This window comes from Caretta caretta, chromosome 2 (assembly GCF_965140235.1).
Source record: "Caretta caretta isolate rCarCar2 chromosome 2, rCarCar1.hap1, whole genome shotgun sequence".
Classification (NCBI taxonomy): Eukaryota; Metazoa; Chordata; order Testudines; family Cheloniidae; genus Caretta; species Caretta caretta.
The window spans coordinates 10,057,807-10,073,301 of record NC_134207.1 but is presented as its reverse complement, the minus strand read 5'-3'; the positions used below and the strand labels follow the sequence as shown (position 1 = coordinate 10,073,301).

General features: G+C 39.7%; 1 protein-coding gene across 9 annotated transcripts in view; it reads right to left on the bottom strand.

Moving 5' to 3' along the window:
• Window positions 1-15,495, bottom strand: part of PTK2 (protein tyrosine kinase 2) — a 381,820-nt gene that overhangs the window by 247,225 nt on the left and 119,100 nt on the right. For all 9 annotated transcript variants that reach the window (XM_048841744.2, XM_048841743.2, XM_048841741.2 and 6 more), the window contains one exon: window positions 4,959-5,185. In XM_048841744.2, coding sequence (XP_048697701.1) covers window positions 4,959-5,153 — 195 coding nt within the window. In that variant the 5' untranslated portion in view covers window positions 5,154-5,185. The remainder of the gene's footprint in view (window positions 1-4,958; window positions 5,186-15,495) is intronic.

Here is a 15,495-nt window from a genome sequence, read left to right as displayed (position 1 = left end):
GTCTTATTAATCTCTTCTCATATGGAAGCCGTTCCATACTCCTAGTCATTTTTATTGCCCTTTTCTGAACCTTTCCCAATTCCAATCTATCTTTTTTGAGATGGGGAGACCACATCTGCAGGCAGTATTGAAGATGTGGGCGTACCATGGATTTATATAGAGGCAACATGATATTTTCTGTCCTATTATCTATCCCTTTCTTAATTATTCCCAGCATTCTGTTCACTTTTTTGACTGCCGCTGTACATTGAGTGGATGTTTTCAGAGAACTATCCACAATGACTCCAAGATCTCTTTCTTGAGTGGTAACAGCTAATTTAGACCCCATCATTTTATATATATTGTTGGGATTATACTTTCCAATGTGCATTACTTTGCATTTATCAACATTAAATTTCATCTGTCATTTTGTTGCCCAGTCACCCAGTTTTGAGTGATCCTTTTGTAGCTCTTCACAGTCTGCCTGGGTCCTAACTATCTTTAGTAATTTTGTATCATCTGTAAATTTTGCCACCTCACTTTTTACCCAGCGTGGTTTCTCCCTGCTGCTACAGGGCTTCCCTGCATATACTATGCTTCTTCTTGGGTTTCCTCCTCTTCACCCCAGTCCGCTAAAACAAAGGACCAGGAAAAGGCTTTTGTACAAAATCCTTAATGCTTACAGCAAACTGCAGGCCAATAATCTCAAAGTCCCCAAAACACCACTGGCAACCAAATGATTCAGGAAATGTCTCTGTTAAAATTAACTAATAAATCAGAAAAATTAAAACTATTTCGGTTCCAGGAGCATGCGCCTACAGGGTGGAATTCTGGAGCCTCCTGAATAACATTTCTCAACTGCCTTCAAACATACCCAGCAGGACAGATAGCACACTCATGAGTATTGCGGAACAACCTTCTTAACTGGCCCTGGAGATGCCCACTGTATATTAGTAAGCACTAGAAAGCCACAGGGAGAGAACAGGGAAGGAGTAATGAAAGAGACTGAATTGTAGAAGTGTGAATGAAACTCCAAGCACCAGCCTTAAAAATTTCAGCAACAGACACATTCCTGAGACAACCCTGTAAAGCAGCTACCCCTCTGTTGCAGAAGGAGCCCTTATCATGCTAGATGCTGAAGACAAAGTCTCTGAAGAGCTAACAGTCTAACAAGACAATTGAATTAACGAGTATGGAGTGAAAGGAATAGGAAATGGATACCATTTTTATACACATATATACATTGGCTTTTGATTATTATAATAAATTGATAAAGTAAGTGCCAATTATTTCCATTTGCTTGTTAGGTTGTCTTGTGGCAGGTCTTCAGCCTAGTCATTCTGGGCTAGGGCACTCAGCTTTGACCCACTCTGGCTGTCTTTGAACAGAAATAGCTTGGCATTTAATTTTTCTCTAAAGGGCACACATAACTGGAAGTCGTCTGTGTCATGGTTTGGTTCTGTCCAAATAAATACTAATGGCTCATTTCACACCAGGCCTGTGCAACACAGCCAGTCCCATTAAGTAATCAGGCCTAGGAAAGATAATGGGGAATTAAATAGATAGATTCACTGAAATTAAAAGGATATCTAGTAAAAACTATTAACCACACCACTGGTTTTAGGAGAAAGAACATTTTATCCTTGTGAAAAATAGTGCATGGGTGTATGGGAATCAGCTCTGAGAGCCTGAATCTCTATCTGATGTGATGGCTAGTAGAAAAGCCATCTTCAAAATCAGATTATGATAAGGACGTACCTTAACCGGTTCGAAGAGATTGTTCCTGAGCGGGTAAAGACTGAATTAAAATCTAAGAGGTTTACAAATCAGTGCAACAATTCCTTATGAAAAAGTATTAGAGGGTTGAGAGAAAACCCAAGTTCCTGCCAGGAATACAGGAGGCTGCAGTAGTGTCAAAAAAAACAGGAGTACTTGTGGCACCTTAGAAACTAACAAATTTATTTGAGCATAAGCTTTCGTGGGTTACAGCCCACTTCATCGGATGCATGCAGTAGAAAATACAGTAGGATGATTTTATATACAGAGAGAACTTGAAACAATGGGTGTTACCATACACACTGTAACACTTAACAAGTTAAGGTGAGCTATTAACAGCAGGAGAGGAAAAAAAACAAAAACCTTTTGTAGTGATAATCAAGATGGGCCATTTCCAGCAGTAGACAAGAACGTGTAAGGAACAGTAGAGGGGAAAAATAAATATAGGGAAATAGTTTTACTTTGTGTAATGACACATGCACTCCCAGTCTTTATTCAAGCCTAATTTAATGGTGTCCAGTTTGAAAATTAATTCCAATTCAGCAGTCTCTCGTTGGAGTCTGTTTTTGAAGTTTTTTTGTTGTAATGTTGTGACTTTTAGGTCTGTAATCGAGTGACCAGAGAGACTGAATGTTCTCTGACTGGTTTTTGAATGTTATAATTCTTGACGTCTGATTTGTGTCCAGTGTCAAATGCATCCTTACCATGGATAAAGGCAAACCTGATTTGGTTAAAAATAAAGGTAGTCCAAAATTATTAGGGAATCGGACGTACCAGGAAGTGGGAAAGGAAATGCCATCACTTTGACATTAGTGCATGCCACAAACATCTACCACTTTAACTGCAGAAACACCTCTAATAGAAGGATTTGGGGTTTCCAGGAGAGCACACAGACTTCCTTTGAAAACTGGAAAGTTCCCTGCTAAGATCCCATAAAATAGACTGACAGGTTAAAAGACTTGAAAACTTTTTAAAAAAAACATTGCACAACCATCTAAAAAAGCCTTGAAGCTTTGGATATGCTCAAGAAGTCATTCTGAAGCAAACAAAAAAGAACTTCTAATTGAGCCATGTGGGCCCTATTGTGGGATCTACCTCCTTCATAACAAGGTGGGAAAATCCAGACAGCTGCTGTAGAAGCCTTAAAGGCGTTATTTTTATTTTAAGTTATTCTGCTTGGTATAACAGCAGTAATGTTAATGGAATGCGAGCATGTGCTCCAATAACTGTTTACTGCTTCTATAATAAACGTCAAGGCATGGCAACAAGGTGGCACTACATTATTAGCGTAGATCATGCACTCCTTCCAAAAACACTGTCGCTTAAAGAAAGTTTGTCCCAATTTTTGTAAAGATTCAAAATTTCATGTTCATTGTTCATTACAAGAATGAAGTGTTTCAGTAACCTGTCCTGTGTCCAAAAAACACTCTCACGTCTCAGCTAGAAAGAAGATAAACACAGGGGGAAATATTTGAATACTGTTCTCAGAAACAAGTGTGCAAAGAAATCAGTTACAACTGGTCATATGTAAAACCTGAAAATTAAAGTAAGCATAAGCATACAATTACAATTTTCTTTCTTCTTCTTTTTTTTTTTAAAAACATACTTTTTGATTTGTTCAGCCTTTATAAAATTGAGACTTTGATTGTTGCACTTTAAATGGCCACATGTAATTCTGAATATGGGCTTACTCTTGAATTTACTAATATTCAAGTTAGTGCTTGGGATCCTACATATCCCACAACTAAAGGCACTTTTGATTTGGGGAATGATAAAGGTACACAAGAATGTTAGCTTTCTTTTGGGGGGGAAAACAGTTTTTAGCCCCTCTCCCCATTCAAAAATAGCCTTGAAAAATTAAAGCATTGTAAACAGACTGCTGGTATCGAAAGGAATAAGCAGCTGGTATCCACTTCTGCAGTAGGAAGCACTTGCCTTCCCCTCCCCTTATGCCCCCACCACACACATTTTATATAAAATGAGCTACTTTGGGGTTTAAACAAATAATTTCACTAACCAAACTCACACTTAGGTTGACCCTTAAGTGGGAAGATAATCATGGACAGGAATTGGTGACATTTTAAAGCGGGGAAGGGGCTCAAAAAATTGTTCCACGTGCAAAAATGCTAAGGCTGGCTCTGATTTCTGCTCCTATAACTTGCCTGCTTCCCTAGATCCCTCTGAACACTAGGTGCTAATTTATTAAATTGACAAGATTCAGAAATTTTCTGGGTAACTTCCACTGGAACGCTGCATTTCGCAAGTCTACAACTACTGCCATAAAATTTACCCTCGATTCACAATGCTGTTAATTCTTTCCATACACAGCAGTGCTAAGAGAAACAATGGGAAGAGGAGAGGGCATTCTAGACTCTTTACATTTTGATTGTTTTTTTTTAAAAAGAGTGTTCTCTTACAGAAATGTCAGTAGCAGTTACAAATAGAACCCAGGTCTTCTGAACCTTGTCTTCCGCTCTACGCATTACCTGTCTTCAGCAGATCCTGATTATAGGTCACTTGAAGAGGGATTATTAAAAAAAAAAAAAAAAGCGGGGGGGCGGGGGCGCACACAGAAAAATCTGAATTTTGGAGAAAACAAAGACATCAAGCAAGTAAAGAAATTGATCCTTGCATTTTCAGATGTTCTCTGGCTCCTTTCTTTAATTTAATAAACAGCACTGAGACCTCAAAGAGAGAATCCTCTTCCAGGAAATCTTAAAATAACGGTCTCTTAATATCCGATTGCTACTTGTGCCTTCCACATAGGCCTGCTCGTACTATTCTACCATCCACTCCAGAATAAATAATTTAAGGCTCTGCTTCTCACAGCTTTTTTCTGTTACTCACTTAAGTCACACATTTGCCTTTTTGGAAACGCACTGGTAAAATAATCTAAGCAGGTGTGATCAAGCTCAGCTGCTGTTCTTCCATATTGAAGTCTTTATGCCAGAGAAAATGAGAACTAAATTAATGTCAGCAGCCCTGTCAAGTTAAGGTACAATTTGCACGTCTGCCTTTTCTCTGAGAAAATTGTTAGAAATTAAAGCTTTGCCTGAAATGATTCACAGCATGTGTCAGATAAAGATTTAAAATAAACTGCAGAACATCTGTGTTCCTTAGCCTTTAGAGTTGCCTGTGCCACACTTTCTTAATATTAACATACACAAGCCTTTAGAGAATAAGAATTCTGGAAACAGACTTACCCGGACATCAGTAGCATCTCCGTGCCGGATAATACTGGCCCACGTTGTTGGCTCACTGCTACTTTCAAAGTAATGGAAGACCTTTAAGACTCGTTCCATGGCCCCTGGGGAACGCTCCACCCCAGTACTGAGGTGTGTCTTTGCACTTGAACTTGGTGTATGATTCAAGTTTGGATCAAGGTAAGCTGCTGCCATTGTTTTGCTAGATGCTAGGTATCTGTCATATTCTGGGAAAGGGGAAAAAGAGAAAATAAATTATTTTGGTTGCACCTCAGCCTGACACTGATTAATATATACGTAAAAATCTTTATGGCAAATCCTAAAGAAAGGGGATGTTTTTCAGATCTTTAACTCGGACTCTTCAAGGATTAGTTATTTATTTTAATTTGCTGCTACCCAAAGCTGTAACCATTATACATATTTTCTAAAACATGTTTACAAAAATCCAAGCGGATTAATATTCAAGAAAACTCTCTGACTCGTCCCTAAACAAAATTATCTTCCTTCAAACCATTCAATATCCACAAAAGCTTTTCCTTCTGCCATTAACAAGATCATTTCCCCTCAACTTCCTCATCTCTCTCTCTCATACCTCATATCCCAACCCTCTTAAAGAGCTCTGTGAGACCAGACATTTTGTATCTAAATTATAAAGAATTAGCTCATGTTCTAGTTTTACTGTGATTGTAGACTTGTGGGAGGGCTATAATGCCTGTCAAAACTGGAAGGCTACATTCTGAAGTGCCCTCTATATAAGCCTTGCACCACCCTGTGAAGGTCAACAATTTGGATATGTCCCACAACTGAATGCTTTGTACCGGAAGTGTCCAGTCACCAGGCCCTCCTGTTTAGACTAAGGCTCTATCAGATCAAAACTATGTGCTAACTGTGAGTGTTACATTATTGCATGAGGAAAAAATGAGATAGTCAGGACCCAAACCATTTAGAACTGTATAAGTCAAAACCAACACCATGTTCTTCATCCAGAAACCAAAGGAAGTCACTACTGACTACGGAGAAAAGGTATAATGTGCCTGCTACATGAAACACTGCATGGTAAGAGGCATGGAAGTGCACTTTGTAACAGCTGAAGTTTCCAAGGGGTCTTTAAGCACAGGCCCACATACAGCACGTGAGAATAACTCTGCCCGGTGGTGGAAGGCGCGGATCGTTGTGGCAAGGTCTGCTTCTGAAAAGGAAAAAGGTCGCTGCTGCTAATGAGTCAACCATGAGCAGATGCGGCTCAGACGTGATTTCCAGCTTGAAAACCAGCTGGAGGAACAAATGGTAGACATACGCCCTCCATCAAGAAAGCTGCTACAATTCCAACCACTTCTTCCTGTTTATCCAACCCCACACGAACATAGCTTGTTGAACTGTGTCTCTTGAAGACTGCAAAGAAATCTGAGGATACAGCCCTCCAAATACTCTGTACCTCATCATTAAATGCTGATGAGTTTTCAGTCCCAGAGAATGGGAAATAATGATGGGCACCATAGCCACTACTGTTTCATACAAGGATGGGATTTAGGGAAATTCATGAGAGCTTTGAAAGCATTTCAGAACACTCTTCTGAAGGACAAGTGACTGAACTGTGGGCAAATATGCAAGATATTTTACTTGCTTGTCTTCTGGTTATATTGCACATATTTGTTTTGAGGAAGATCACTAGTAAAAGAAGGGATGAAAATCAAAAGAAAATATACCCTAGAAGACGCTGCTAAACTGGTATCTCAGGAAAACCTATATTCTTAAGTCTACTGGCCAAAAGGACGGAGAGTAAGGACAGCTGGGTTCTATTCTTAGCTGACAGACCTTGGTCAAGTAATGTAAAGCCAAATACTGATACCTTTACTTAGCACCTGGCTGCTCAGTGTACCAAATGTAAGAGAATCTGAATCTTGCCATTAACTTTGCCTTTCAACTACATGGAATATCGAAAGCTCAGTATAAGCACAGTATAAGGCTATGTTTTGGAGAGTTAACCAAGACTGACAGAAAGTATTCCAAAAATAAGAAGAGCAGTTTTTTAATAACAATTCCATCATTTTATGATTCACTGTAATTTTGTTTAAAAACCTAAAAGTTCCTATTTTATTAGGTCCCAGAAGGGCAACAATTCTGATAGGTTTTAAATTATAGCAACACATGTTACATTTCTTATTATGGGTCTATTAACATTTCCATTAAACCAGCCCCCTATTTTCAAGAGCTTATAATGTGGCTGTAAGACTTTGCTCTAAGGTAAAGTCTGGTAGTGTGCTGTTGGATGCAACAAAAAACAGTTAAAATGTTTATAAAACATTTGTTTGGCTATTTTAAGTTATAAAGAAAGATAAGATTACCAGTGTTATATACTTATTTGTACTCATATAAACTCAAAACAGCCTTGGTTTTTGCACTCCCCTGACAGATCTTTGCTTTACAGTGCGAATTCAGCCCTCTTTGTATTCAATAGAAAAACTACTAAGTTACTAAGGATGAGAAATTATCTGAAGCACATATGGAGACATATTTACAAAGTATTTTATTAACGAATGTATCCATATTTTAGAATGGGACAATATCAAGGCTGATGCGGCTACAACTATGCTAGGTTTCAGAGTAACAGCCGTGTTAGTCTGTATTCTCAAAAAAAAAAGGAGTACTTGTGGCACCTTAGAGACTAACCAATTTATTTGAGCATCAGCTTTCGTGAGCTACAGCTCACTTCATTGCATCCGATGAAGTGAGCTGTAGCTCACGAAAGCTCATGCTCAAATAAATTGGTTAGTCTCTAAGGTGCCACAAGTCCTCCTTTTCTTTTTACAACTATGCTAGTCACTCTCTTTTGGATTTGAAGTTGTGTGTCTAGCTACCCTGTCCTCTTGTCCAATGTCTGCAATGTTTTAGGTAAAAGTCCTATTCTACAAATTCCTAGCTTTTTAGACAGCAACACTAATATTTCTCAATATCCTACCAACATGCTAGAACGGAGCAGAGAGAGTAGAAGAATGGATCCTCAAGAAGCAGAGTCCCTGGACTGTTGGCACCGATTTTTATCAAATCATGCAGCAGGTCATTGACAGGTGATTTATCCAACTCTGCCACAGTGCTCAAAGTGTGTGCATGGCTGGGAGGGTGGAGGAGGGGGTGGGTGGGTGGGTGTCATATGGGTATGGAGGGGAATAGAGGATGACTAAATTCTATTATAGCTGTCTTCATATTTTCCAGAGTGCCCAGAATGTAGCATCTAAGCCCTTCCCAGGTAAATCAGGATACACTTAGGTGCCTAGTGGACTATCTGGATTCTTCTTTTCCTCTTACTTTCCCTGCTTATAGGATTAATAAAAACAGCAACAAAGCAAATCATCATCATCAGCATTCTGGTTACATTTGGAGGATATTTTCCAACAGGACATCTTTCTGCATGCCCTAAAAGCGATAAGACTGAATTAGTATAATCCCTTCTGGAACCTCATTTCCAGAGACTGTTTCTGCCTCAACCAAGAACACAATCTCCCTCTTACGCACTTCATCCTAGCTTTTGTGAACTGCTTATTCCCAGAGGAGTGGGTCATGGACAGAGTCGGTGTTTGTGAATAATCATCACACAGTGCAGACATGATCAATAAAGCTCAGTGTTATGTAACTCACTATCAGTACTTAAAAAGAAAAGGAGTACTTGTGGCACCTTAGAGACTAACCAATTTATTTGAGCATGAGCATCCGATGAAGTGAGCTGTAGCTCACGAAAGCTCATGCTCATGCTCAAATAAATTGGTTAGTCTCTAAGGTGCCACAAGTACTCCTTTTCTTTTTGCGAATACAGACTAACACGGCTGTTACTCTGAAACCTATCAGTACTTAGTGCTTTGATTTAAGAATTTCCCAGCAATATGGGTCACAGAGTTAAGACAATTTTAAAAATTATTAAATCAATCATTTCAATTGATTTTAAAATGATTAATACAAATAGAGTAGGTACAGTGGTCATTTAATGGGCTTTCTTTCAGAGAAATCTTTTCTTTTCCAATAACCATATTGATGAATTTGAGTCAATTCGATAATAATCAGAAGATGCATGAAACTGGGACTATTTTGGTTTAATATCTGTTGTACAAAGAAGGGCAGATGGCCCAGAACGTCCTGTTTGTACGTTCAAATACTATTTGAACCACCTTTTTGTCATTCTTCACACTGCAACTGCATATTAACGCTTGAATGTCTCTCAAAGATCTATATAGATTATAATAAAAATTATTTCTATCCTCTCATTCCCACCTCAGGCTTGAAGATGTTCAGATATATGAGTTTATACCCCTGCTAGGTCAAATTTCAGATAAATGACTTAGCCATTTCACTTCAAAACTATGAAATTCATTTCTCCCTTAAAAATCTAATTACCTGCCTCTTCACAGCTACAATCAAGATTCAGACTTCATTTATTTATGTTGCCATGTTCAAAGTCTTTTACAAAGCCCTCTGAGTTACTTTTAGATGACAATTTTTTAAGTTACTGAGAGGAAACTAAACTTTAGATTATCTGTGTAGCTAATGCAAGAGAGACAAATGAAGGTCTTGTAGAAATGTGTTGCTGCTGTACCAGCAACCCAGTCTAAGATGTTCTATTCAAAATGAGAAAAAAATGAAATATTGACCAGAAATAATGTAGTACATCCTAAAAAACACAGTCGTTTCACTTCAGACAGATAATGTAAAGTTGTTTCACTCAACTTTATCAAGCTTCCTTTTGCACTGCTTCCCCTTAGGAGTACTGACATGAAAATGTATCAGGTTGCTTGTTACATACAGTTTTAGTCATACCCTAAATTTCCCATCCTGAGTAAAGATCTTGGTTCCTCTAAGTGATCAAAAAATTGTGTTATGCATCACCTGTATCTGAAAGAAAACGTGTAATTTCATGAAAAACAAAAGCTCTCCAATTTTTTCATATGCAGCATTAAACCCTACAATAGTTTAGCCCAAATATATGAAGTTGTGTGTCTAAGCCCTGAAGATGAGTGTGAAATCTTAATTGGAATTCAGAGACATATTTAATAATAGTATTCTAGGCTAGAAAACCAAAACTCTGAACAGTCCGCATATGATTTCACCCATAGACGACTCCTTCCAGCACCCATCTATTTGAATACAAGTTCTCCTTTGCCAGATTTGGGCCCAAGCTAAGAAGGTTCCTGAACAGTTTTAATGACCATTTAACGAGCAGTGTTACACAGAGGTACTGTGAATTGCTTCTCTATTGACAGTCACTAACCATGCATTCATCTACCATTGGGGAAGTAAATGTACAATTGCTTTTGTCACAGTGTCCCTCTTTCTTCAATCACAAATCTTGCTACATCCACTTTCCTGTCAGAAATTCAAGACGTAGGATGGGAGAAAAAGTAACCAGCTGAAAACAAGTAATTACCTTCTGATAACTGCTTTTGTTATTCTTCTTCTTTTCCCTCATCCTCTCAAGAATGTGGCAGGTATCCTATATTTTTTGTTATGCTACATTATGCAAAGAATTTTACAGACAGACCAGAAAGTGGAGAGGCTGCTGCTTTTATTCTGGTTTTGCTTGCCTATTCCTTTTACCTCCTTGCCTCATTGGCTGGGAGTATAATGCTATCTGTGGATTTCTATTGCTAGACCCACGAATAGTATATGTTTTAAACTGCTTCCACTATGAATGTTATTTGTCTGGAAAATGTCTTGCCTGGAAAATACAAATCCTGGATGGAGATCTGGGAGCCACTGAGGGCCCCAGTAGGATTCAGTAGGGCTGCCACCTTTCTAATTGCTGAAAACCAGACACCCTGCCCCACCTCTTCCCCCGGGGCCCTGCCCCTGGCCCACATCTTCCCCTGAGGCCACACCCCGTTCGCTCCTTCTGCCCCACCCCCATCGCTCACTCCCCCATCCCAGGAAGCTGGTGTGATTGAGCAAGATAGTGCTGATTCATGAGACATGCATCCGATGAAGTGAGCTGTAGCTCAGATAAATTTGTTAGTCTCTAAGGTGCCACAAGTACTCCTTTTCTTTTAGCTCATCATGAGAGATTTAAAAAATATTTGTTCTTTGCCTTTGGAAAACTTTTTTCTCATACTTGATTACTTTCTACAACAAAATTCTCCACAGAAAAATTATGTAAAAAAACCCTCTAGCCTTAGGAGCGTTCATTAAATGTCTCACCTGTTCTATAGGTAGATTTTCCCCACATATCTTCTTGGAGACTTTGTTTTTTTTTTTAAAAGAGAAAACTGATTGCACATTCAAATGAAGCAAACCTAATGAGCAGATTCAGTGTGGTATTATACAAATACATATTGACATTTACCAATGTGCATCTATTTGCAATTGTATTCTAATACTTCGGGCTTGTCTATATAAGAAAAGTTGTACAATCTTAACTAAATTAATTTGAAGTCTGTGTAGTTAAACAGATCATCCCTAATGTACATGCACTTAAACCCATTTAACTCTTGTTTAGCATGTACTAGTAAATTACTAAATTAAACTAAACTGATTTAAGTGAGGGCTAAACAGATTATGAGAAGTACCACAGTCACTAATATTAAAAAAAACTTTAACTCTAATTTGGTTAAAGGCCCATCCCCACTCTTTTCTACGTGTTGTTATGTTCTCTATGTGTTATTAGATACCAAAAGGGACCCTGGCAGTTCTGGTCAGCACCGTTGACCAAGCTGTTAAAAGTTCAGTTGGCCACCTGCAGTGGGGCTAAGGCAGACTCTGTGTGGCTATCAGAAGTGGCTATCCCCTTGGCTCCTACGCGCAGGGATGGCCACGGGGAATCTGCGTGTTGCCCCACCCCGAGCACCGGCCAGTGGGAGCTGCAGGGGTGGTGCCTGCAGGCGGGGGAGCCACCTGGCTGCCCCTGTGCCTAGGAACCAGAGACATATGCCGGCCATATCTGGGAACCGCCTGAGGTAAGCACCACCCGCAGCCCGCACCCTGAACTCCTTCCCACACTCCAACCCTCTGCCCCAGCCCTGAACCCCCTCCTGGACCCCAAACCCCTCATCCCCAGCCCCACCCCAGAGCCCTCACCCCCTCCTGCACTCCCAGCCCAGTGAAAATGAGCGAGTGAGCGAGGGTGGGGGACAGTGAGTGACAGAGGGAGGGGGGATGGAATGAGTGGGGGCGGGGCCTCAGGGAAGGGGCGGGGCAAGGGTGTTCGGTTTTCTGCAAATAAAAAGTTGGCAATCCTAGGCAGCAGTGCGAGTACCTACCTCTCTGCTATAGAGGCTGCAGCCAGGTCTGGAAGCCAACTAGTTCTCTGCAAGCAGCTGCTGCTCTTCCCACCTCTTGGTAGGGAGGCTGATCATGGTTACTCCGGTGACTGGGCACTGCCAGGTCCCCTTTTCAACCGGACTTTCCAGTTGAAAACCAGACACCTGGCAACCCTAGGATTCAGTGATTGGCATCCATCAAGGGACAACGTCCCTGTAAGCTCAGCCATTTATAGCATTAAATAAATAGTAGCAAGTTGCACTTGTGTTGGGGTGTGTTATGTGCATTTTAGTACTGGTATGAAGTACCGAGGAATGAAAGATTCAGGCTGCCCGTGTAGGTAGTACAACAGAGGAAGACAATGCATACTTGAAAACTTCCCCACACTGCCCAGCCAAGTTTCCTCAAATTTGTCCGAGAGGAAAAAACACTAGGATATAATTTGGTCTTGATGGACATTAAATTCTAAGCATCTCTGCTGCTACTGTGGAAGATTTGTCACTCAGGAAGCTCTTAGAAGAGCTCTTTTTGGTACCGTGGCAGAGGCACAGACAGATTATCAGGAAGTTGTCCAGCTATTGCGTAGCCTGCAAGCCGGTCATCTGAAGGGAAGAAGTGAAGTTTTGTTTTGAAGCCTGGGCTCCAAATGGTGAATTTAATGGTCTAGGACTTGGGGGAGGGAGGGAGAGCGGGAGACAGGGAGTATTGATGGTCTTGAGGCAAGAGAGGAAGGGTGGTGTGGCTGGTTTTGGTCAGAGTGTGACTCTACTGTGGGCTTGGTTTAAGGTGTTTTGAGCCATCTGGCTGGACAGAGAAGGGAGTGAATCATAGAGGTAAGAGTTCACATACTTGGTGAAAAGGTAAGGGTTTCCTTTTGAATGTATATTTAATATAGGACAAAGATGAGCAGTAAGCAGAAAAAAGTACAGAAGCAGACCTGATAGCATCAAGGCAATATAAAAAGTTTTCCCAATACCTTGGTCAAGACTTGAGGATGAGGCACTTCTAAAGGATCTGGTTTATTTAATTTTATTTATTTTTTTAAGTTAGGAATAAAGACAGGGAAAGACAGAGAAAAAAAAAATGACTGTTCCTTCATGCTCTCTTATTGCCCTTAGAGCAGTTACCATAAGCAGTGTATCAGCATGAGTTCAGTAATTTTACTTCAACACATCCCAGTCTGTGATAACAGACAACTTAGAATCATAGGATCGTAGGACAGGAAGGGACCTCGAGAGGTCTTCTAGTCCAGTCCCCTGCACTCAAGGCAGGACTAAGTATTATCTCGATCATTCCTGACCAGAGTTCGTCATTGGAGATTTTTAAGAGCAGATTAAGCAGAGATTCCACAACCTCCCTAGGGCAATTTATTTCAGTGCTTAACTACCCTGACAGCTGGGAAGTTTTTCCTAATGTCCAATCTAAACTGCCCCTGCTGCAATTTAAGCCCATTGCTTCTTGTCCTATCCTCAGATGTTAAGAACAACAACTTTTTTCCCTCCTCCTTGTAACCGCCTTTTATGTACTTGAAAACTCATGTCCCCATTATTCCTAAGTGGGCTTTTGAAAAAAAGTAATCTACCATATTTTTTCTGCAGCCAATGCTAGTAGCCAATGGTTTTAAAAAACAGAGATATCTGTACCACAGCAAGGTATAATAGCACATTTCATTCATATGTCTATCCAGAAATGCATAGCTTTCCCAACAGCACCACACCAAAAAAAGAGTTTGCTTGCATTTTATAATTTCTTTAAAGTATTAATTTAAACTTCACCTGAATGACTCACTGAATGATTCACTGCATGGCATTTTTAAATGAATTAAAGAATAGCACAGTTAATCAGAATTCAGCTGCCCATTGTGTTCAGAGACTATTGCCTACATACAGATTGTATCTTCAAATTCATTTTACCTGACAATGATTCAGACAAATGATTCACTCTCTTCACTTTTTCAGTTAAATATTTTGCAAATTTTAAGAAGCAGACTTGTACAGATACTACAAATAATTTGTCACAGTATCAACGGAGATTTAGCAGTACAAGTTACCTACCAAAACCTCATGATAAAGATTTCTGCATTTCCTTTGTATGAATACTTTGGGTGATTTAATATTCTGGGGGACTACGAGACAGCTATTCAGAGTAGGCAGCTATGAAGCACTATGATCACTACACAATGAACATGTTAGTCATGCATTTGTCCTAAATTTAACCAGTCCATCGTGTCAAAAATCTATTAATAAGTTTGTACAACCCCTAAACTAATTTAAATCTTTATTAAACCAGACACATTCATTTATATATTTTTGTTGCTTAGCCAGGCTGTTTCAATGGATAGTATGCCACCTTTGCTAAGTGTTACTGAAGGATTAGCTGTCACCGATTGATTATTCACTGAATATGCGTATTGAACATTGTATTTTTGGGACTAAAATAGATCTTGAGAAATGAATATTTAAATAGTGTTGACACAACTGGCCAAAAGGTTTTGTACTATGGATTAACATGTCAATATATTTACTAACAATTTTATGTAAAGAAGTGTTAAATATCTCCTGACTCTCAAAATGTCCCCCTCCCCTGGCAGAATAATCCCACAGGACTAACTACTGACATTTCTTAAACATTTAGTTTAACCCAGTTTTACTGTCCTCTGATTTCTTGCTCTACACTACTCGGCAACTCCCTCTGGAGTTGGCACCAATTTCCATTCTAAGTACCATACTACGGAGTTGCACCAATGATTTAAGTAATCCACTGAGCAGAGAACACAAGGAAACCAATGTCAATTAATTTTAATTAGTACAAGGTACCCAGTTAGACTCAGATTTCATTTTTCTCTGCAAAAAAGGAAGGACCTGAATGGTTAATTCTCACTACTTAGTTTGCTTTCATATCTCCATGGAGTTTAGGCAAATATAATAACTTTGCCCATAGTCCCCTTGAAATTTCTCTTTTAAAGAAAAAATTCTTAACCCAGTCAGATGAATCCTATTTTAATCTAATTATGACTTATCTGATCGTATCTGTTGAAGTAGCAGTGTGTCTGGCACGAGTTAGGCTACTGGCAAGCTGAAACTTCCATTTTCCTTCTAAACTCTGTACTATTTGTTATTTCATCCTCCAACCCACTCCCATCCTGTGTATTTTGTCTGGCTGTCACATCCCGTTGGACACCTAGACTGTAAATTCTCTGCGCCGGGGACTGTCTTTTTATCTGTCTGCACAGCAGTTGGCACTGTGAGGCCCTGAACCTTCACTGAGGTGCCCAGACATCACTGTAATAAAATACAAA